This window comes from Astyanax mexicanus, chromosome 19 (assembly GCF_023375975.1).
Source record: "Astyanax mexicanus isolate ESR-SI-001 chromosome 19, AstMex3_surface, whole genome shotgun sequence".
Taxonomy (NCBI): Eukaryota; Metazoa; Chordata; class Actinopteri; order Characiformes; family Acestrorhamphidae; genus Astyanax; species Astyanax mexicanus.
This window is the reverse complement of record NC_064426.1, coordinates 38,696,164-38,719,336: the sequence shown is the minus strand read 5'-3', so window position 1 is coordinate 38,719,336 and position 23,173 is coordinate 38,696,164. Positions and strand designations below refer to the sequence as shown.

The following is a 23,173-nucleotide window of genomic DNA, read 5'->3' as shown; positions in this document are numbered from 1 at the left end:
TAGCTTCATCTAGTTAGTGTTAGCTAGTTAGCTAGCGTTGGCTAGCTAGAATAAGATAGCTAGCTAAGTAGCTAACGCTAGCTATGTTATCTTTAAATTGTCAATTTATCTAGATTTTCGGTAACGGTACCTCTCGCTGCTCTGCTGGGTGAGCGCGTTGTTTGGGTTGTTCCGTGCGGCTCACAGCTGCTGCTCTCATAGTAACGTTACCATCAGTCGGACGGTCTGTACATTCCAGCTGATCAGAGGAAAAATAAAAAACGGAGGAAAAAAGCCTCGGACTTCAACTTATTTATCCGGCTCTAATGCTCCTGACTCAAACCCCTCTCCTTCACATAGTCCTGGTCTAGAAAGTGCTCGCCACTAACCCCTAGCATTACAGCTAACCGGAGGATTCTCACGCTTCAGCGCTGCGAGCCCCCGCTGAAGGTATGAAAGTGAAAGTAAATATTTCTCATTCCTCACCCTATTAAAATTCACTACTCCCAGTATTACTACACACAGGGACAATACAAAAGTGCCCCCCGCTCTGCATTGAGTTTTGGTTTGGATTTTATGATCTATTGAGGATCTAAATTACGGTATTCTCATAGATTATAGTAGTGAGGCGTGCGAGAACCAACCTCGTGACGTCACTTTCAGCACTGGGACAAGATGGCGCTGCCCTTACTTAAAAAAATGACATTTAGATTGCTTATTATTTTAATTCCGCTTCACTGACAACTGTTAAACTTATAAAATTTGTTAGAGTGAAAATACATCTTGTGAATTATACTAAATACTTGAAGTGTTTCATGTCCCCTTTAAGCATTATTATGCTATAGTGCACTAAAGTGTTCTTGTAGCCACTTTATTATTAATCAGTATATTTAAAGAGTGATAAAATGGAACTACAATTTTTTTTTTACTTATTATACTTTAATTACAGTATAAAAATAGTACAAAAAATGTTCTTAACTGTACTAAAATGGAACTATTTTAAATATACTTAGATAACATTTAAACATTTAAACTACTTCATGTATGTAACCCCATATTTTAAATATGCTTACAGTAAAATTATAATACATTTAATTATTATTACAACTGTATCACTATGTATTATACACCAGGTATATTACAAATGTAATATAAGAATTGATGTTAAATATATGTGATCTATTTACATTACAGTACAAATATGCTTTTCGTTCCTGTCTTTGTAAGTAGCACACTTCTAGTACTATACTTAGTTGGGTATAAAATATGTATTTAAATATACTGTACTACAATTTTTAGTGTGTTACTTTACATTTACCTCAAATAATTTTTAATTAGTTGTAGTAATTGAATTTACTTTCTAAAAAAGTTACACCATACATTGTAACAGATGTTTTTAACACACTTTAACGCAAAAATATACAAAAATATATTTGGAAATTAGTACAAGAGAAGTAGACAGAATTACATTAAACTAAAAGTGTACTTCATAGTAGCCTTAATTTTTTTTAAATACACTATATTATACTTTTTAAAAATACTTTTTTGAATGAAAGCATAATATAAATGTACTAAGAATTGATGTTAAATATATGTGATCTCTTTACATTAGAGTATAAATATGCTTCTTGTTCCTGTCTTTTATAAGTAGCACACTTCTAGTAAACTTATAGCATATATAAAAATATATTAGTATATGAGAAGTAGACAGAATTACATTAAACTAAAAGTGCACTTCATAGTAGCCTTATATATATATTTTTTTTTAAATGCACTATATTATAGTTTTTATTTAAAACAAATGTTTTGATTAAAAGGATAATATTAATGTACTTTCAATATATTTTAAGTAAGTACATAAATATGTTAGTATATTTACAGCTTACTTAGACATTTTTTTAAATATGTTTTAAGTACAATTAAGTATATTTATATATTTTTTGTGAGTTTTTCTTGACTTTAGCTGAACTGAAGCTGGTGACTAAGATCTGCTTGTCTTTTTCTGAAAACTTATATTAACTAGAGTCTTTCTGACAGTGTGTCTACCCTTCGTAGTGGATTGCATTTCTTTTTATATATGTGTGTGTGTGTTTGTGTGTTTATGTGTGTGTGTGTGTGTGTGTGTGTGTGTGTGTGTCTGCAGGACAGTGGAAAACATGGTCAATGATTAAACAGTACATCAAAGTTAGACCGTGTTCCCTTTCTACTGTATTTTAACACAGATGAACTTTACCCTTCCCTTCAAGATCTTACATTAACAACAACCACAGTCTGCAATTAAAATAGAAGAAGAAGAACCTGTTATAATGTGTCTCAAACCCAGAGGTGGAAAGTAATGAATTACATTTACTCATGTTACTGTTATTGAGTCAAAGTCAAAGTCAAAGTGGTTTTTATTGTCATTTCAGCTATATACAGAGTACACAGTGAAACGAAACAACGTTTCTCCAAGGACCATGGTGCACATAAACACAGTGTAGACAGAACAATAGTGCAACAGTACAAAAAGTGCAGACAGACAATACAACACCATACAGACAAAGAATAATAAATAACAAGACAGTGTGCAAATTTTGCAGTGTGCAAAAAGGACCAGGTGAGGTAGTAATTACTCTATTACACAGTGTGCAATAGAGTCCAGTAGATTTTATGAGTAATTTGTCATTTTTTAAGTAGTTTTTAAAATAGATAATTTTACTTTTACTCAAGTACATTTTGACACAGAAAATGTACTTTGCTACATTGGGAAACTCCCAATTACTGAGTAAAAAAAAATACTGGGGGAAAAAAAACATTTTTACATCAAATAATTAAAAGTAACTATGTAACTTTTACTCAAAGTACATTTTAAATTGAGTACTTTTTTTTACTTTTACTCGAGTAGATTTTTAGATGGGTACTTTTACTTTTACTTGAGTAGAATTTTAGCAAAGTAAAGGTATTTTTACTTAATTACAATTTTTCAGTACTTTTTCCACCTCTGTGTATTATATAGAAAATTGTGTGCCATCTGCAGTGGTGTAAAGTGAAGAAGAAGAAGCAGTGGGTGATGAGAGCTGCTGTATTATTATCTTACACTCTTCCACTGCAGTAAATCAGAGATGCATGATGCTCTCTTTCTCTTTCTCACTGCAGGAAATCCAGTCATCCTTTAGACACAGAGAGTAAAGGTGAAAATGAATAGCAGAGAGAAAGTGAGAATGAAAGGAGAGAAAGCGAGAGAAAGAGACTGCATGAGCAGATGACTGTTGGAACAGTGCCAAAGTGAAATGTTAAATGAGCTGTGATAACATTCGCTCCCTGCAAAGCTCCCCCTCACAATTATTATAATATAATTATTTAGTATCTATCATGGAAAAACAACCAGACATATATACAATAATTTCATTACTGCACAATAGAAATGCAAATGTATTCTATAGTTTTCTTCCCTTTGTGCTCAGCTTGAATGCAGTGAACTGTTGGCAGCATCCTGTAATTAACAGTGATCAGTCAGTAGCAGATGAAATAGATTTAAATACTGTATATTTCTTATAACACAAGACAGTTTTTTTATAGTTTTATGTACCTTTAAAAAATGTATTTAACCTCACTTACAAGAAAACACCTCACAACGTATACAGGTGTTTGTGTTCCCGATAATCCTAACAGTAAACTATTTTAATTTCAATTAAATGTACAGCTCTCCCCTCACTTATTTAGCTTGAGAGTGTATAAATACCCTTTTTTATTTAAAAGTATAGACAATAAGAAACTATTTTATGCAATTATTAGAAATTATTAGAATTATTTGAAAGCTAACCTAAAAAAGGTGAGTGTGTGTAAGTGTATACAGCTCTAGAAAAAAAAAAAAGAGACCACTTAATTTTCTGAATCAGTTTCTCTAATTTTGCTATTTATAGGTTTATGTTTGAGTAAAATGAACTTTGTTGTTTTATTCGATAAACTACAGACAACATTTCTCCCAAATTCCAAATAAAAATATTGTCATTTAGAGCATTTATTTGCAGAAAAAAAAAGTTAATTTTCATAAAGTTTTAAGAAATCAATATTTGGTGGAATAACACTGTTTTTTTAATCACAGTTTTGTTTTCATGCATCTTGGCATCATGTTCTCCTCCACCAGTCTTACACACTGCTTTTGGATAACTTTATGCCTTTATTCCTGGTGCAAAAATTCAAGCTGATCATCCATCTTCCTCTTGATTATATTCCAGAGGTTCTCAACATTTTTAAATGGTCTTATTTTTGCTGGAGCTGTATATATGTGTGTGTGTTTGTTTTTATTACACAGTGGGGTCGGCAACCCGTTAATACACTAACATCGTGGGGACCAAGAACATGGTGGGGTCCGTGTGCATGTGAGTGTGTGTGTGTGTGTGTGTGTGTGTGTGTTTCTCAGCATGAAATAAAAAAGAAACATGGTGCCTTGGCAGGATATGGCTTCAAGTAGGCCAAGACAGCAGGCCTAGCTTTAGCCTTCAGCTGGCATCTGGACACACACACACACACATACACAGATATATTCTACGCAGTAGTAAATTATCCCAGACTCCAGCTCTCACTCAGGTCCTCTTCGCCTGCAGGCGTATGTTTGTGTGTGCAGTGTTTGAGAAAGCGAGAGAGAGAGATAGTGATTGAAAGAGATGCCCACAGGGAGACACACATTACTGCGCCAACGCTGCCATCCCCACTCCATCATGCCAGTCATGCAGATGCCGCCGAGCTGCAGGAACGCACACATCCAGCTCACAGCGGGATTTATTTGTTGTTCTTTCCCCTGAAGTTTAAAACCATTACTCTGAGCTGTGCTTTTAGAGCCGGTATAGATGCTCTTCCTGCAGTTCAGCTGCTGCTGTAGTGTATGAGGATCGGGCCAATCCTTGCATATTTTACAGTGCTTTCAGACTTCCGACCAATCAAAAGTTTGGACACACCTTCTCATTCAATGCATTTTCTTTATTTTCATGACTATTTACATTGTAGATTCTCACTGAAGCATCAAAACTATGAATGAACACATGTGGAGTTTTATGTACTTAACAAAACAATGAGCTGAACCTCCACAGTCACCGGACCTGAACCCAATCCAGATTTGAGGTTTGGGGTGAGCTGGAGCACAGAGTGAAGAAGACAAAGAGCCAACAAGTGCTAATAAACACCTCTGGGAACTCCTTCCTTCAAGACTGTTGGAAAACTTTTCATTTCAGGTGGCCACCTCTTGAAGAAGCTCATTGAGAGAATGATGCCAAGAGTGTGCAAAGCAGTAATCAGAGCAAAGGTGGGGCTATTTTGAAGAAACTAGAATATAAAACATGTTTTTATTTATTTCACCTTTTTTGTTAAGTACATAAAACTCCACATGTGTTCATTCATAGTTTTGATGCTTCAGTGAGAATCTACCATGTAAATAGTCATGAAAATTAAGAAAACGCATTGAAGAAGAGAAGGTGTTTCCAAACGTTTGGCCTGTACTGTATGTGTTTATTTTTCTTCGAATCTACATTGTAGATTAATACTTATGTTAACTTATGATTTCTAAGGTTGGTAACTCAGATCAACTTATCCTGTGAAATAGAGGAAACCCTTGCTCTTCTTTTCATGGGGCAGTCCTGATGAGTGCCAGTTCCTTCATCATCACATGGTTTTTGATGTTTTTTTTTTGTTCAACTGCACTTGAAATGCTTTCGAAGTTTCTTTAACTTCATTTCTTAGTCATTTTTAACGTTTAATTTTTTTTCCCTACTTTTTACTACTTTACTTTAGTAGTTTACTTGCTGTACTTGCTTCTCATAATCTGGAACATTACTCAAATAGAGCTATTCACTGTATACCTGTAACTCTACCTCTTCACAACTTTACAACTGATGCTCTCAAACTAACATTAAGAGGCAAGAAATTCAAGTAATTAACTCATGACGAGGCACAGGTGACTCTACCTCATAAAGCTGAGTTAGAAAATGTCTTTTGCCAAGATGTGCAACACTGTCATGATAAACGTCCCAGTGTCCCCATTTTTTTTACAGTGTAAAACATGCATCTAAAAAATAAAAATGCAATAAAACCACTAAAAACCCTTAAAAAATAATGTCATGCACATTTTTTTCCATGCTGTATAGTCCGTATCGCAGTGTTACAATTTGGCAATATTATCCACCCTTGCATCCTTACTATGCAAGTTATCATGACCAGTCAATTCTGGCTGAATTTGTCCGTGTTTTAGATGCAGACTTGTAACATTTGGCAGGTCAGTGTAAAACATCCCCAAGCATCCAAATCCACAGCTTTCTACACACACACACACACACACACACACACACACACACACACACACACACACAGCTCGCTCTAAAATAGGCTTGCGGAGCTCTGAGCTTCAGGGTACGTTAAAGCTCAGAGAACAAACAAACGATGAGAGTGGCTGTAAAATCGGGACAGCCTGAGGTCAGAGTGGAGAGGCTGAGACGGCTACGTCTCACAGCTGAATAATGGATTACAAAACACTGAGGTCCAACACAAGAACTTCCTCCAGATTACAGGCTAAAGGTCAATTTCAGATTCATAATATGACTAAACAATAATAATAATAATAATAAACTAAAATTTATATAGCACCTTTCATACATAAAAAATGCAGCTCACAGTGCTTCACAATAAAATTTAATAAAACAGAAAAATGTAAAAGTAATATAAAACAAATAAAACAGTTAAAAAGTAACAATTTTATAAAATAGTAGGGAATAAGTAAATTAAAATAAATGTAAACAAAAATGATAAAATAAAAATAAGACCAACAAAATCAATAAAATAAAAAAATAAATAATAAAATAAATAAATAAATAAAACAATGCTTTTTAAGATGTGTAACTTTATAACAGAAGTAGCATCTGTAAGTTAATGAACAGATCTGAGATTATTGTTGTCTATTGTGTTTACTTAGTGAGAAGAGCCTATTAACCCCAGTAGTACTTACCATACACTTGTTGTCACAATTTGATTTATGACCCCTGATTGATGGCTTGATTTATGATCTTTTGATTTATGGTTTACTTTATGGCATGCTGACTGACAAGGCTAGGGACATGTCTGATTGACAGGCTGACATTTTCTCAATGGGTTTCTTGTAGATTTAGCTTTACTGCACTGGGATGGGATCACTATTTTTAGAAAGAGTAAGCTCCGCCCTTTCTAACCATGTATGGATTATGTTTATGTGTGAAGGGATTCCTGAGTAATTAAGCTGAGAACACAAGGTGCGATTTGGGATGTAAAATCCGTCTGTAGGGTTCTAAGGGTTAAACTATAGTATCTATACTTCTACCTACAGAGTAATGAATGTGTATTATTGTCCGGCTGTGGTGTGGCATACCATAGCTTTGTATAGGGTCTGCTTGACTATTACACACACACACACACACACACACAGACGTGTTGACGACTGCACAGTGAAGCATGTGCTAAATCAAAGAGACAGAGGAGAAATGCCACTTCCCCACCGTGTGAGAGTCTCTCGGTGAAAAATCACTCGCCGTCATCCATCAAGGGGGTGATGAGGCCTACCTAGACTTATCTGCCTCCCACACACCCCCCCCACACACACCCCATACACACACCCCACACACATGCATATCGACGCTGCTGTATCTCACTCACAGCTGGAGAGCCATCAGTTCAACATGAGTGAGTGCTCTATGTTCTGTGAAAACCCTTTTTATTCATATACATGCATGTGTGTGTGTGTGTGGTTTGTGTGAGTGTGTGTGTGTGAGGGGGGTATATTTCAATAGAAGGGAAGTTGGGGGTGGAGAAAGAAAGGCTGTGGCAGATAAAGAGAAAGAACAGGCAGTGGAACGCCGTTCTCCAGCTCTGAATCCATCATTTCTGGTGGAAACTAGAGTCTGATCCATTATTTTATATGGGAGTCATTATGCAGATTAGAGCTTTTTTATTTGGAAAATAGCAATCTAAAAGTTCTTAAATCTGTTCTGTATTTCCAGAGGTGAAAAGTAATGAATTACATTTACTCACATTACTGTAATTGAGTAGGTTTTATGAGTAATTTGTAATTTTTTGTAAAAGTAGTTTTTAAAATAGGTCGTTTTACTTTTACTTTTGACACAAGTAATGTACTTCGCTACATTGTAAAACTCCCCGATACTGAGTAAAAAATAAAATGCTGGGGGGGGGGGGGGGGGGGGTTCTGAATAAAAAAATAATAATAATTGGCGCGAATGTGCCGGCGCAAGGATGCTCGCGCGTCGCGCGTAGAATAACGAGGCAATGACTTCCTCATGCAATGCAAAATGTGCACCGCCGGACAGTTAAAGCATAGCAATGGTAAGTTAAAATATAATAATTACCTGTAAAACTATAAAAAAACTGTTTATAGTCACATATATGACCATAATTTTTGAAAGTAAAGAAAAACAATGGATCATCTGTCATGGTGTGCACAGAATACAGACACTCGTAGATGCAGTAAAACGGGTTGTTTATTAAAATATCAGGCAGGAAAAAGGGTAGTCGTACAAACAGAGTTAGAGCACCGAAAAACAGAAGCAACGTAGGAATAACCATACCATGAGTGAGAGACAGTCCAGAGTTCAAACACAAGCAGGCCAACATCAGAGGTAATCCAAAATCGAAAAAACGTGAAACAGTCCAGGTCATACACAAAAAATCCACAATCAGAGATAATCCAAAAATCGGCGTCGAGAAAAACAAAACAAGGTCATACACGAAGATAACAGAGACAAAAGATAGTAACGCTTAGTAATGAGGAAAATCCAACAATACCCGGCACAGAAGTGTGTGAGAGGTGTCCTTAAATAGTGCCAGACTAATATTCGGGGCTTCCTGGTTGGAGCAGGTGAGGTGACGTGTGACTAGGTGTGTGCGTGTCAGCGGGTGGTGCGTTCTGGGTAATGTAGTTGTTAGACTGAGAACCTCTGTCAGAGCTGGGTGCGTGAGAAACAGAGGAGCTAACAGCACCAGATGTGACATCATCACTTGTTCTTGAAAATGATTTATGGGGTGTTCTGAACAAATACTGCCAGAAAGCTCCAAATTATTATGTGGAATAATAGTTCATTAAAAACAATTTAATTTATGATTTGTTTTACTTTTTTACATCAAATAATTAAAAGTAACTATGTAACTTTTACTCAAAGTAAATTTTAAATTGAGAACTTTTTACTTTTACTTGAGTAGATTTTTAGATGGACACTTTTACTTTTACTTGAGTAGAATTTTAGCAAAGTAAAGGTAATTCTACTTAATTACAATGTATTTCTAATCTGTATGATCTGATTGGGATGTACAATTGATTTTACATCTGCAATTGTTTCTTTTAACACCACACACATCTTCCCACAGCTGTAAAACTACTTTAAATGTGTCAAATAAGGCATCTATCCAGATAAATCTCTCCATCCAGAGTGAATCTGATTGTGATTGGATGTAGAGAAGTATAAACATGTACCATTCTGACTCCCTATTGGTTTATACTGTGATCCATCACACCTGCACACCCCCCTCCCACACACACACACACACTCCAGCAAGAACATAGCAGACGTATGTAGTCTAGTATGAAGATGATCCGTGCAGAGACTCAAGAGAACTCCAGACAAACTCCAGTCCAACTATGGTTTAACTTTAATATATTTACATTCTTCTGTATGTTAAATACATTCATTACAATAAGCATATAGGCAGCTGAAACACTAGGGAGGAGCCTAGTGCATCTCAAATTATATTATCAGCATTAACATTTTAATAGAACATTATATGTACTTTTTGTAATCTAAAAGTTTCAAATGTAATCTAAAAGCTTTAACTTTGTCAAAGAATGCATCTATTAAAAATGTCCTTTAGTGTTTAAATAGCAAATATGTGCACTAGCTAATAAAGAACATTATAAGAACGTTTAGCATAGGTTTGAAAAGGTTCCAGGAAGGTTTGTTACAGAAACAAATTTGCAGAAACATTCTAAAAATGTGTGACCTAATAATGCTAGATGAATACTAACATTATGGAAACATTCAAAGTAGCTTTGTCAAAACTACAAATCAAAACGCTGATACCGAAATAAAAAACGTTAAAAACATTCTAGGAACATCCAAAAATCTTGGCAGACGGAACATTGAACAGAAAACATTCAGAAAACATTCTACCAACCAAAATTTGTTAGATGATTGGCTAAGGTTTTTTCAACCCTGTTATTTTTTTGTAAAACAAAAGTATAATATTAATATTTGATATTTGCATGCATTAATTCACAGAGCATGACAAACTGACCATTATATTCATTCAAAAATCTATTTTTCGTGTCTGTGATGTTCCCTTTTTGGAGATTCTTGAGGTTATATATATTTAAAATCCATCAAATATAAAAACTACATATTATGCAGAATGCTTAAGAAATATTTGCAAAAAAAAAAAATCGTATAATTGGCTGGGCTGAGCTCTGGATCTTTAGATACCCAGACAACGCCCCTGTAGTCATGCATTACTAAGTAATGCATTACTTACATCACTGATGAACTGGTATATGTTGGTCCAAATATGTCAGTAATTTTTTTTAAACTTTGTTCTTTGTTTGTGATTAAATAAAGTGTTTCTGTGTTTTTTGTTTGAATATAATCACTCAATTGAAACAAACAAAAGGCCCATAAAGACCTCAAAAGTCCTAAAAAAGATCTAAAGAGTCCCAGAGCTGTTCAAAAGTAAGGCACCAGTGCTTTTATCCTGACATCTGAAATTGTAGAAACTGTAGACGCAGGGCTGGATCTGAAGCTGAGTGAACTGAATAACTGGGTCAAACGAACAGCCTACAGCGGATTTATTCACACTCCTATAGGCCGAGGGCTGATAGGCTACAGCCCCCTCTCCCACAGCCAGCGAGGCTGATATGATGTATACTGGTCATATGGGTCCTTATGCATCAGCTCCCTCTTTAACCTGGATCGCATCGGGCAGATGGAGATCAGCTGGATCTCTGAGGAATAAGAAGTTCTCAGCAGCTCAAGCTATATTAAACAAGAACGTCCAATTCATTTCACGAGGGCTATTTTAGTCACACATTCGATCGTCACAGAGCGAGAGAGTTCTTCTTTCGCTTTTTTTAGCTTCGAGAGATAGAGAGAGAGAGAGAGACCGACGACGAGAGCGCGGAGGCCGAGAGAGAGAGAGAGAGAGAGAGAGACCAACGATGAGAGCGCAAGGCGCAAGAGAGAGAGAGAGAGAGAGAGAGAGAGAGAGAGAGACCGACGACGAGAGCGCGGAGCGCGAGGGCGAGAAAGAGAGAGAGATACAGAGGGAGAGAGAGAGACCGACGACGAGAGCGCGGAGCGCAAGGGCACGTGAGAGAGAGAGAGAGAGAGAGAGAGAGAGAGACCGACGACGAGAGCGCGAAGCGCGAGGGAGAGAGAGAGAGAGATAGAGAGACCGACGACGAGAGGGCGAGAGAGAGAGAGAGATACAGAGAGAGAGAGAGAGAGAGATACAGAGAGAGAGAGAGAGATACAGAGAGAGAGAGAATTTTTGAATTTTAAAACACCTATTTATTCACACAATTTAAAAATGTACAACTACACCAAAAACACCACCAGGTGTCCAAAACACACTTTTAAAGCCAACACAAAAAACATTAACAAAAAAATAAAATAATAATAATAATAATAATAATAATAACAATATCATAATAATATATTAATAATATATTAATAATAATAATAATAATAATAATAATAAATAATAAATAATAATAATATTTATCAATAATAAAAAAAAAAAAAGAAAAACAATTACAGGGTCAGCTGCAAATGACCTGAATCATCAACTGTGCAAAGAACTTCATTAATTCCCCATGTGCACATGAAATCTGGCAATCTACCCACGAGACTGTAATATGCAAACTCCATCCTAAGCCGTGCAGCCACCAAACCAAGGAACATGGCCACCACATCCACTGACCCCTGACCTAGCATTCGGTTCTTTCTTGTTTTCCAAATTGCTAGTTTAGCCGTACCTGACAGAAAATACAGCAAAACAAGAACATGCTTTTTCCGGACAGTATATTTCGGCCCAAAAATGAAGAGCTGAGGGGAGAAAACTACGCCAAGTAACTGAAACCATTCAGCTAACAGAGAGAACATACGACCAAGCCTAGAACACTGCAGGAACAAGTGAAACACAGACTCAGGTTCAGAACAGAAGAAACAACCTTCACTAACACTCGGATCGAGGTGCACCCGATGTCTGTTCGTAGCTATTGCTCCATGTACAATCCTCCACTGGAGGTCAGCTGTCCGTTTATCAATTGGACGCTTGTACTGGACCCGCCAGCAGCCTTTAGGGGAGGAGCCGGCACCAAAAATCTCAGACCACCTAGTAGCACGAACTCCATCCAGAAAGCGTGCCTGAGACACCTTAACACACACCAGATACAGCGCCTTCTTCCCAATCAAAGAAAAAAAGCTCAACTCCGGAGTGGTGAAGGACAGGAGACACTGCTCATCTTCAGCCCACTCCACAGCAGGACTGACATTCAGTTCAGGAAAATCATACTGGCAGCCCTCTCTCCACTGAGCAACGACAGCCTGGTCATCCAACAAACTCCGGTACTCAGCTGGCAGCTTCCGTTGCACCTCTGCTTGCAGATGTTCCAGCAAACATCCAGATCTAATCCCAGTCCGCTCGCTCAGCACTGAAAGTCCCATGGTCATCAAGTCTCCCAGCTTCGTACAACCTGCATCCATCAAGTGAGAGCGAAGAGTTGCTGAGGATAAAATATTGGAAGGTAAAAAAGAGTTAAAAAACAAAGGCTCTTCCAGCAACCACACACCAGCCGGGGTATCAGCAGTCCTAAAAACAGAGAACACTTTCCAGGCCTCCAGCATTGATCTATAAAAAGGTGTAAGACCCACCAAACCATCTTCCGGTGTAGACATAAGGAAAAGATGCTTATCGAAACCCATTCCTCCAGCCCGCTGTAAAGGGCACAGGCAGTATGAGTCCAAGCTGGTGCTCCACAAAAAAGCAGTCTCTGGGCAGTCTGAAGACGAAAAGCCATAATCCTGGACTTAATGTCTATAAGCCCTTGCCCACCTTCTTGTAATGGTAGGTATAAAACAGCTGATCGAAGCCAATGCTGGCCTGACCAAAAAAATTACACCAGCATCCTTTGTATTTCCTGTACTAGGCCAGCAGGTGGCTGCAAAACATTGAACTTGTGCCACAAGGTTGATGCAACCAAATTATTGGCTACCAACACCCTACCCCTGTTGGACAGCTGAGGGAGCAACCATTTCCACTTAGACAATTTGGTGCACACTCTCTCCACTAGACCCTCCCAATTCTTACTCTGAAAGTCTTCTGTCCCTAAGAAAACCCCCAAAACTTTCAGTCCCTCTCTGCCCCACCTCAAGGTCCCAGGCAAATTTGGCATATGTCCCACCAGGTCTTGGCCTACCCACAAGGCCTCAGTTTTGTCCCAATTGACTTTAGCTGAAGAGGCCTTCTCATACAGAGTCAGAGATTCAGATAAAATCTTAACATCTTCATCACTTTTGATGAAAACCGTGACATCATCCACGTAAGCTGATAATGCCACACCTGGCCCACTCATTCCCTGCCCAGGATGAAACGCAGACAATCCCTGTCTCAACCTCACCAGCAGGGGTTCAATCGCTAAGCTGTACAATTGACCAGACAGAGGGCAGCCTTGCCTAATTCCCCTAGTGACTGGAATTGGCCTGCTTAGCTTACCCCCCACCTTAACCATGCAAACAGCTTCGGAGTACAGCAAACGAACAAAACACATAAAACCCTCCCCAAAGCCAAAAGCCTTAAGTACATTAAAAAGGTACTGATGATCGACACGATCAAAAGCCTTCTCCTGATCGAGAGAAACCAACCCAACACTTCTGTTAGCTCCTTCACAACAGTCCAGTTCATCTCGCACAAGGAACAACTTATTGTTGGGAATACAATAAGACTGGTCCCTATGCACTATTGACGAAAGGCAAAATTTGAGCCTGTTGGATAAACACTTTGATAAGATTTTATAATCAGTAGACAAAAGAGCCACTGGCCTCCAATTCTTTAAAAGACAGAGATCCCCCTTTTTGGGCAGTAACGTTAAAACAGCACGTCGGCATGAGGTAGGTAAAAGTCCATCCCTAACACATTCACAGAACACATCATACAAATCATCCCCAATGCAGCCCCAGAAATGTTTGTAAAAGTCAGATGACAAGCCATCTATGCCTGGAGACCGCCCTGTGTTGAGCTGACCAACTGCAGCAGTAAGTTCCTGCAATGTCAGGGGAGAGTCCAAAGCCGTTTTGGAGTCAGAGTTCAGTTGAGGAAGTCCTTCAAGAATTTGTTCAGTACAATTAGAGTCACAAAGTTCTGCAGTATAAAGAGCAGAATAAAAGTCAATTGCATGTTTACGCATTTCAGCAGCATCAGTAGACACTTGTCCATCAGGAAGTTGGATGCAGACCATATGCTTATGTTGTGCTACAGAGCGTTCTAAGTTGAAGAAAAAGACACTTGGAGCATCCATGTCCGCCAGGGTAGTGAAGCGAGATCTCACCAATGCCCCCTTGACCCTCTCATTCAGATAGGTGCTGAGCTCCTTCTTCTAATGTTGTAGATTCCTCATCATTTTGGGGTCGTTGTTCTCAGTCAAGCAGAGCTCCAGAGCTTGAATCTCTCTCTCGAGGACCTGAATAGTCTCTCGCACTCTCAAGCTAGAGTTAGCAGTATACTGCTGACAAAACACTCTTATCTGTGTTTTTCCAATTTCCCACCACTGCCTCAGATTCTCAAAACTGCCTTTCCTGGTTTTCCACTGGTCCCAAAAAGAAACAAATCTTGCACAAAAATTCCCATCACTAAGCAATTTTGCATTAAAATGCCAATATGTTGGCATGCTAGAACCTTGTGACAGACTCACCACAGCCGACACCATGTGGTGATCAGAGTACCCCATAGGAGAAATAGAGACCCCAGTGATCCTGCTGCTAAGGTGTGCAGAGACATAAATACGGTCTAAACGTGCAGCACTGATTCTGTTGTCCAAAATCTTAACCCATGTATACTGCCGAACTGCAGGATTCTTTACTCTCCATATGTCTAACAACCTAAACTGCTCTAGGAGCTTTGATAAACATGCAGAAGACTGTATGTGAGGCTCTGCAGAGGTACGATCTACGGTAAAATCTACTGTACAGTTCCAGTCTCCACCAATAACAATAAAACCATCACCACACTGTCTCAAAGTGGTACAAAGTGTATTAAAAAGAGCAATTCGTTCCTGCCCCACATTCGGGGCATAAATGTTAATAAAATAGAACTGAAGCTCCTTAATCTCAGCCTTTACAACAACAAGGCGTCCTTTCACCACCTCTTCTGAATATAAAATCTTAGCTCCCAAAGAAGGACAGAGAAGAATTGCTACACCAGCTGTTAGGTTGTTACCATGAGAAAGCACCCGCTGCCCTCCCCACCACATAGCCCACTCAGCTTCATTATCAACATCAGTGTGTGTCTCTTGGAGAAAAATGACATTCAACTTTTTGTCCTGTATGCTCTGAGAAATTAATGCACGTTTATAACTAGCCCTGCCCCCATTAATGTTAAAAGAACCTATTCTTAAACTATCCATATAAATACAGGAGAGAATAACAGGAAAGAGAAGCAGTAGCATAAATAAGAAAAACACCACGTGATGCATGATATCACAAATGACAAGAAAACGTTCTCTTCACTGCTTTACCAAGTCTTCGCGCAACTGTAATATGCCTTTTCAACCGAAAACGCTTTTTCTCATTTCAAAGATCCAGACCAACAGTCTTCTGAAGCAACGCAACAGACCTGACAAACTTCTCAAAATCAGGGAAAAAATCCTTAACATCCACCTGCTTCCCAAACGTTTTATCCAAAAAACTGTTAATTTCCTCCAGACTGTATATGGGCTGATCTGCCTGTGCAGAATCCTGCGAACAAACCTGAGAACTACTACAGCTCCCAACCTGAGACACTCCAAAATCACTAGAGTTCTCCTGTGAACCATCAGCACCATAATCGGAGATAGATTCAACCAACATAGAGCTACTCTCCATTAGAACAGCACCTGAAGACACCCCACCATCCGCATTAACAGTACAGAGCTCTGACCTGTCCATCAGCAGTGTAGCACCGCTCGTACCGGGCACTGCACCGGCTACACTCTCACACTCAGACACCGCGGGCCGCTCAGCCGCAGCTTCAGCGTGCCCCCCCTCAGCAGACTCTGCGGTCTGCCCCTGATCAGCGTTTAGATCAGCAGCAACACTCACCTCAATCCCAGCATGATCCGCTTCCTCTACCTGCCTCCTGTGTGGACATGCCATCCGCTTATGACCAACATCTCCACACTCGAAGCAGCGCAGGCTGCCGGTACTGGCATAAACCATATAGCTCCGGCCGTCATGTTTCACCCGGAAAGAAACATCTAGCGTGTGATCCGGAGAGTCCAGAAACATATAAACCTGCCTTCTAAAGGACTTCACATGCTTTAGAGACTGATTTTTACAGCCCAGAGAAACCATAGTAAACGAGCTGGCCATTTTACCAAAACGCAGCAGCTCGTGCTCCAGCGCGTCATTGTTTATAAACGGCGGAACGTTTGAAATAGTGACTCTCGTAGAGGGCGCGAGCAGCGGTGTCACCTGAACAAACACGTCGCTCATAAAAATGCCACTTTCAATTAGCCAATTAACAAGCTGTGTTTCTCTGAGAAAAACCACCACTGCTTTATTCAAACCCAATTTGCTCACCTACAGCGAGCAAAACGTCCTCCACAGTAACGCCATCGCCAGGTACACACCTGAACCCGTGGCGAAGGGATAAAGGTGGAGTCTCCTCAGGAAAGCTCTACACACTATAAACTCAAACCAGCACTGAGTACTCACCAAATCATGCAGTTCAGAAGAGGAAAAAAGTGAAAAAAGTTCACTCTCACCAACAGGCCCTCACCCCACACTACTCTCAACCAAAACTCCCAGCATGCAACAGAGAGAGAGAGAGAGAGAGAGAGAGAGAGAGAGAGACCAATGACGGGAGTGAGAGAAAGCGCTGCAATTAAAAAAAAATGGCTAGTGGAAGTGATGCACGGAGACAGACACCGATTCTCCTTATGAACATTTTCATCACCTGGTAAGAAACCCACAATTGCAGTGTCATGAGCAAATGTCTACAATGAGCAGTTTCAAAGAGCGTATAGTGATTTCTAGCTTGTAGTGTGAAAAAAACTATTTATTTGAATATCTCACGAAAAAAGTCAAATGAACTGAACTTTGAACTAGTTCAGAATTAAAATCGTGAACTTTGAACGTGAACTGTTCACTTGGAGCATGTATGAACTGAACTGGCACAACACTGCTCTTCACTTTCTCTCGCTTCATTTTGGAGCCTTAGGGCAGAAACTATGGCTTCTACTGCAGGAATCTCGCTCTACTTCACCAGATGGTGGATGACAGCTCTCTGTTTGCATTGGTCCATAATGGCTGACACACTTTTATAATGATAAAAACACGAAGAACAATTACTAGGGCTGTTAAGAAGATCCAACTTCATTTTAGTAAGAATATGGCAACAATAACTTTTTCATCCCAAGTTTAAACACTGCACTGAACAGACAAAGTGCCCTGTAATACGTTCATTACGTCATTCATTCACTTTCTGTAAGATTAAGGCAAGGGCTATGACTTTGGCCATTTCAAAACATTACCTGTATTCCTTTTTTAATCGCTCTTGGGTAGAAAGGCTTGTGTGCTCAGGGTCATTGTGTTTTTGCATGGCCCATGTTCTCTTCAGACAGGTTTGATATATCTGATGAAATCTTCTATCAGAATGTGTTGGTATAATTCAGAATATTTTTTTCCCAACAATGTTCGTAAGCCATCCTTGCCATCCTTGCAGCAAAACAGGCCTAACCCATAATACTGCCACCACCATGTATTACAGACAGCTTCACCACACTCAGATTCTTGAGCTTAAAGTAGCAGTCCTCGTTTTTATTCCCTTTTAGTTAAGCGGCAGTAGTATTTCTGAGTTGGGAGGGATCAATTATTCTTAATAATGGTGTCACAGTCAACACAACTGATCCGTTTTAAGGGAAGAATGAACAGGGCCAAGTATTGTGAGATTTTAAGTCAATGAAGATTTTAAGTCAAAGTTATGTTACAAAGTATTAAATTGATTTTTTTTTCTTATTTTGTGTCTCATAGTTGTAGTGTACCTATGATGGAAAAGTTACAGACCTCCCTCATCTTTCTAAGTAGGAGAACTTGCACAATCAGTGACTGACTAAATATTTTTTTGTCCCACTGTATTTTTCCACATGCTCTGTGTAATTACACACTCTCACCAGAGAGGTCTCCAAATCCCCAAAACCTACAGACTGTCACTTTAACCTCTACAGCCTCTACAGGCTCTCAGTCCTCAGTGATTATCTGTCCTCTGTTTGTGTAGAAGTTTGCTGTGATGAGGGGATGAGGGGTGGAGGTCAGATTGAGTGAGAGGGAAGAGAGGGATTATGGGATGGACGGCAGCAGGGGATCCATCATGCTGACAGTCCCTGGTGTCCCTGGTGTTCAGCTCGTCCCTCCACTAGAAGCTATCATCTCCCCAGTAGATCCCTCACTCTGACAGTCGCCCATAATAAACGAGTGGAATTCCTTCCATCATCGACCTGACATGGCTGTCCTGTACACACACACACACACACACACACACACAGTCACAGAGACACTTGATGTGATGTGACTCGACAAAACCTCCACTTTCTCTATGAAACAGCCTGAGGTCACTCAGTGAACTTTAACGCTGAGGACAAGAACAATGTGCAAACTCACGATCTGTACGCTGCGGGAATACTGAGGGTATACTCCAACTACAGCATTGTTACCCTTAAAATATGAAAAGAAAGATAAATTATACTTTGGTCAGTAGAAATTATATTAAAAAAAACTCTTTAAAGAAGACATATTTATGCAAAACTCACATTTTGCATAATTTTGGTCTTTTTGGTTGAGAACCTCAGACAGTACACAGCAGGATTAGCCAGCAGACTTCTTCTGAGGGAGGGATCTGTACTTACTGGCCGTAGCAAGTCAGCAGATGAGGGAAATATAGTACATTCAATTAACGTTTTGTTATTTAGCACAACCTAATACTAATGTGTGGTAAATGCTCAGCATAATCATGGGGTGTGGCTTTGTGTAAAGAACTTCATGAATATGCTTTGTACAGATAGATAGATAGATAGATAGATAGATAGATAGATAGATAGATAGATAGATAGATAGATAGATAGATAGATAGATAGATAGATAGATAGATAGATAGATAGATAGATAGATATTTAAGGAAATGTAGGCATCCAGCAGCAACAACACAATAAGAAGAAGACTGAATCTGTTAAAATGAAAGTGCTGTTCTCTACAACAATCATGTTGTGAACCCAACGCCCCCCCATATCTTTCTCTTTCTTTCTCTCTTTCTTTCTTTCTTTCTTTCTTTCTTTCTTTCTTTCTTTCTTTCTTTCTTTCTTTCTTCCTCTTTGTTTAAATGGCCTCCACAGCCTCTCCAATAGCTGCTTTGTTGAGTCTCTGATTGGCTGTATTAACAGGTTTCCTCTGAAAGCTCTGAGACGCCTCACACTCACACTGTCGTGATTTCAGCGTCTCACTGCAAACGAGAATCACCATGGCAACAGCCGTCTCAATAAACCTACAAGTACAAAGCAAGAGCTCTTATCTCCCACACCAGTGTGTGTGTGTGTGTGTGTGTGTGTTTGATTGGCTCTCATGGGGATGGGTAATGTCTTTTTATCAGGGTCTATCTATCATATAACATCACTCAGGAGCACATCAGTAAAACATCAAGCCCTGTTTAGACACTCTGGGTGTTTAAGCCCACAATGCATTGTATGCACCACTTTTTGGAAATATATTTGGCTTATTCTACAATTTATGTAAGTATAAAATATATATTTGACTTATCTGATCATCAAACCTGAATTATTCAAACCTGAATTTAATCATTTATTTTAAATAATATATTGTATAAAAATAATAAAGAGAGACCATTTTTGAGATTTTTGAAATTGATGAGATTCTTTGATTTTACCAAATCAAACCAAACTGAACTGCTTGAATTTTTGCACCAGGAGTAAAGCAGCATAAAGTTATCCAAAAGCAGTGTGTAAGACTGGTGGAGGAGAACATGATGCCAAGATGCATGAAAACTGTGATAAAAAAAACAGGGTTATTCCACCAAATATTGATTTCTGAATTCTTAAAACTTAAAGAAGGCTCCCAGTGGTGTATAATGACATTGCATTTCATTTGTATTTGGTTTGTAAGCGCTGCATCGTTATTAGGTTACCTGTAAATGGCGGAGTAATACATTTAGAGTTTAGGTTACAGTGCATTATTGGTTAATAATGTCTCAGCCAATCACAGTGCAGGGTCGGAACTAACTGTGGTATAATAATAAATAACGACGCTGTCCGATGAAAAACAATACTTGTTTTTCATTGGTCAGTGACAATATATGTATACATCTGAAGGCTCTGAAGCAGGACTTGAGTGTGTGTAGAGAGAGAGAAATAGAGAAAAAGAGAGATAGAAGCGAAAGTTTGATTTAGGTTTAGATTTCTGTCTCTGTTGGAGCTTCACTAGAAAGCTGAGGAGCTGGAGGCGTATGAGTGGTTGAGGACATTTCAGCCACTCCAGAGGACACTTTATTAAGGTTGACAATGAGCCAGACTGCACAAAACATTCAATATCAACCTCATATAAACTCCACACTCTTAGACTAGATTCATTATATATAATATCATTTTTTAACAGTGAATTTTTCATTGATCTGAATATATAAAATCAGAGTTGAGTCCCTTTGTTATGCCTTCAGGGCCCTTCTCTGTCCTTGCTGACTGTAGAGACTCAATTTCCCACAATCCACCTTCCACTGAACTATTTGTGATGTATATTATTCACTTTCAACCGATTATAGACATGTTTTAAATCACCTGGCTAATAGATCTCACTTACATTGTTGTTAATCTGTGTACTAATACTGTATACTGTACAGTATATACTCCTCCAGTTTGTATAGTTCCTTGCGAAGTATTGCCAACACACCCAGACTTGCATTCATTTTTCTTGATAGTTTTGCCTGCCTTGATAGTTTTACTCTATTCAATTAGTTTGCCTGGCTTATTTTGGCTCATTTTTTCATAATATTACTTGAAACATTTACCCTGACTATATGAGAATGCGATTTTTATGATTTTAGTGGTGTGATATGATAGCACTATAATTTTTATATTTTAGAGTACTCAAACAAAATGGTCTATATACAACAAAATAGGCAGTTTACCATGACATTAATTCAAATTCTAGTATTAATACTTGAATCATGTATAATGAGTCCTTCAGTATGATTAAACTGCTTGTATTTGTTGATTGCAGGGTGGGGATGGATGAGGCAGAGAAGTATCAGCAGAGGCTACAGGCCATCGCAGTAAGTAGCACAGCAACACAATCAGTGTATCAGATCCTCTCTTATACAGTACAATAAATACAGGGGCTCGGGAAAATCCAGCGCATCCAACAAGAGCAGTATCCCCAAAGCACTGCAGCCAAGAGAAACTATACAACAATTTTACTTTGCACAGTTTAAACTATTTGGGAGCCCTAAGCACAAATGCATTGTAATGAGATCTTTAAAAATAACTTTGATTTTTATGTTTTAGAGTACTCTAAACTCTGGTTTATGTACAACCAAATAGGCAATTTGTCATTATATTTAGAAAATCATTTGTATATTATTTTGTTATTATGCAAAAAAGTTCAATGTTTTAAAATAAATACTATTGTTAATCTTTGACACAAAGCAGTAATTGATGAATAGCACTATATAGTAAACTATATAGTATTTATCATAGTCAAAATACTAAAAATGTTGTAATTTTACTCAAAAACGAGTTATATGAGCTTAGATCAATCAGGCCTACAGGAATAAAATAAGAAACAGACATTTACAAGAACTTAGGTTGATTGAAGATCTATTGCAGCATTAAATAATAATAATAATAATAATAATAATAATAATAATAATAATAATAATAATAGTGTTTTAGGCATAAGTGGGCAAAAGAATAAGTGTCTTATTTGTGAATAAATACAAACAGCAATTTTACATAAAGCAGTGTTTTTACATCACTGTGTTCCTTAAAACATTTCCTAATCTCTCCTCATCCAAGTTTAGTAGCGTTATTTATAGTTTTCATCATATCAACACCTAATTTGATAAATCAGAGCTTACTGATGTTAAATCAGGTGCGCTGCTGATGGAACTGAACAAATACACATGCTGGCTGAGAAGCATCCAGGAGAAATCTGTAAATATATTTTTTTTCAGGCAAAAACACTCATAATGCTGAGATAAATGGATTAATTTTTAAAAAGAATTTACTTAGGTGCCTATAACTTTTGCACAGTACTGTAAGTATAATTGGGAATGTGTAAACACAGTTAATGGCTTCCTGACAGGGAAGAGTGAATCTACAGTAGTTCAGTCAGCTGATTAGTTGAATCAAGTTTGTTAGAGCATTACAAACTACTAAATACACTGAACAGATTCTGTTCAGACTTGAAGCGTTTTGAACTCTGTAAGTCATTATCTCAGGACAGTACAGAAAGCAAAGTGAATGAAATACAGAAAGAGAGAAAAATGAAAGTGTGAGGGATGCTGGATCACAGCCAATCAGACACAAAGAGAAAGACTGGAGAACAAGAGAGGCTCAGATCAGACGCCCCTCCGTCATCTCCGTCACTTTAAACCCGTTTCTTAGAAAAGCCCCGCCCGCTAACGCCGCTCTTCCCTAACACAGCCTGAATCAGGTTAGAGCTGTTAATTCAATTCAGCCATGAGATTAGAGCTCCCTGTTCAGATAATCCAATAAGAGGCACGGGTGGCACAGAGGCGGGACTCCACTCAGCTATTTCCAGTTAAAAAGCTGGAGGCTGCAGTGGGCTTCTGGGTTCTTTAGAGTTATAAAGCGTTCGTGTAGAAAATGAAATAAAAAAGAAAGATATAATGTTCTCCAGAGTGTTTTATTTATTTATTTATT

General features: G+C 38.4%; 1 protein-coding gene across 4 annotated transcripts in view; it reads left to right on the top strand.

Annotated features, from left to right (window-relative positions):
- The window catches only part of LOC103026684 (paralemmin-2), a 45,602-nt gene that overhangs the window by 12,330 nt on the left and 10,099 nt on the right, over positions 1 to 23,173 (top strand). For all 4 annotated transcript variants that reach the window (XM_049467634.1, XM_049467635.1, XM_049467633.1 and 1 more), the window contains exon 2: positions 21,510 to 21,561. In XM_049467634.1, the coding sequence (XP_049323591.1) occupies positions 21,517 to 21,561 (45 nt within the window). In that variant the 5' untranslated portion in view covers positions 21,510 to 21,516. The remainder of the gene's footprint in view (positions 1 to 21,509; positions 21,562 to 23,173) is intronic.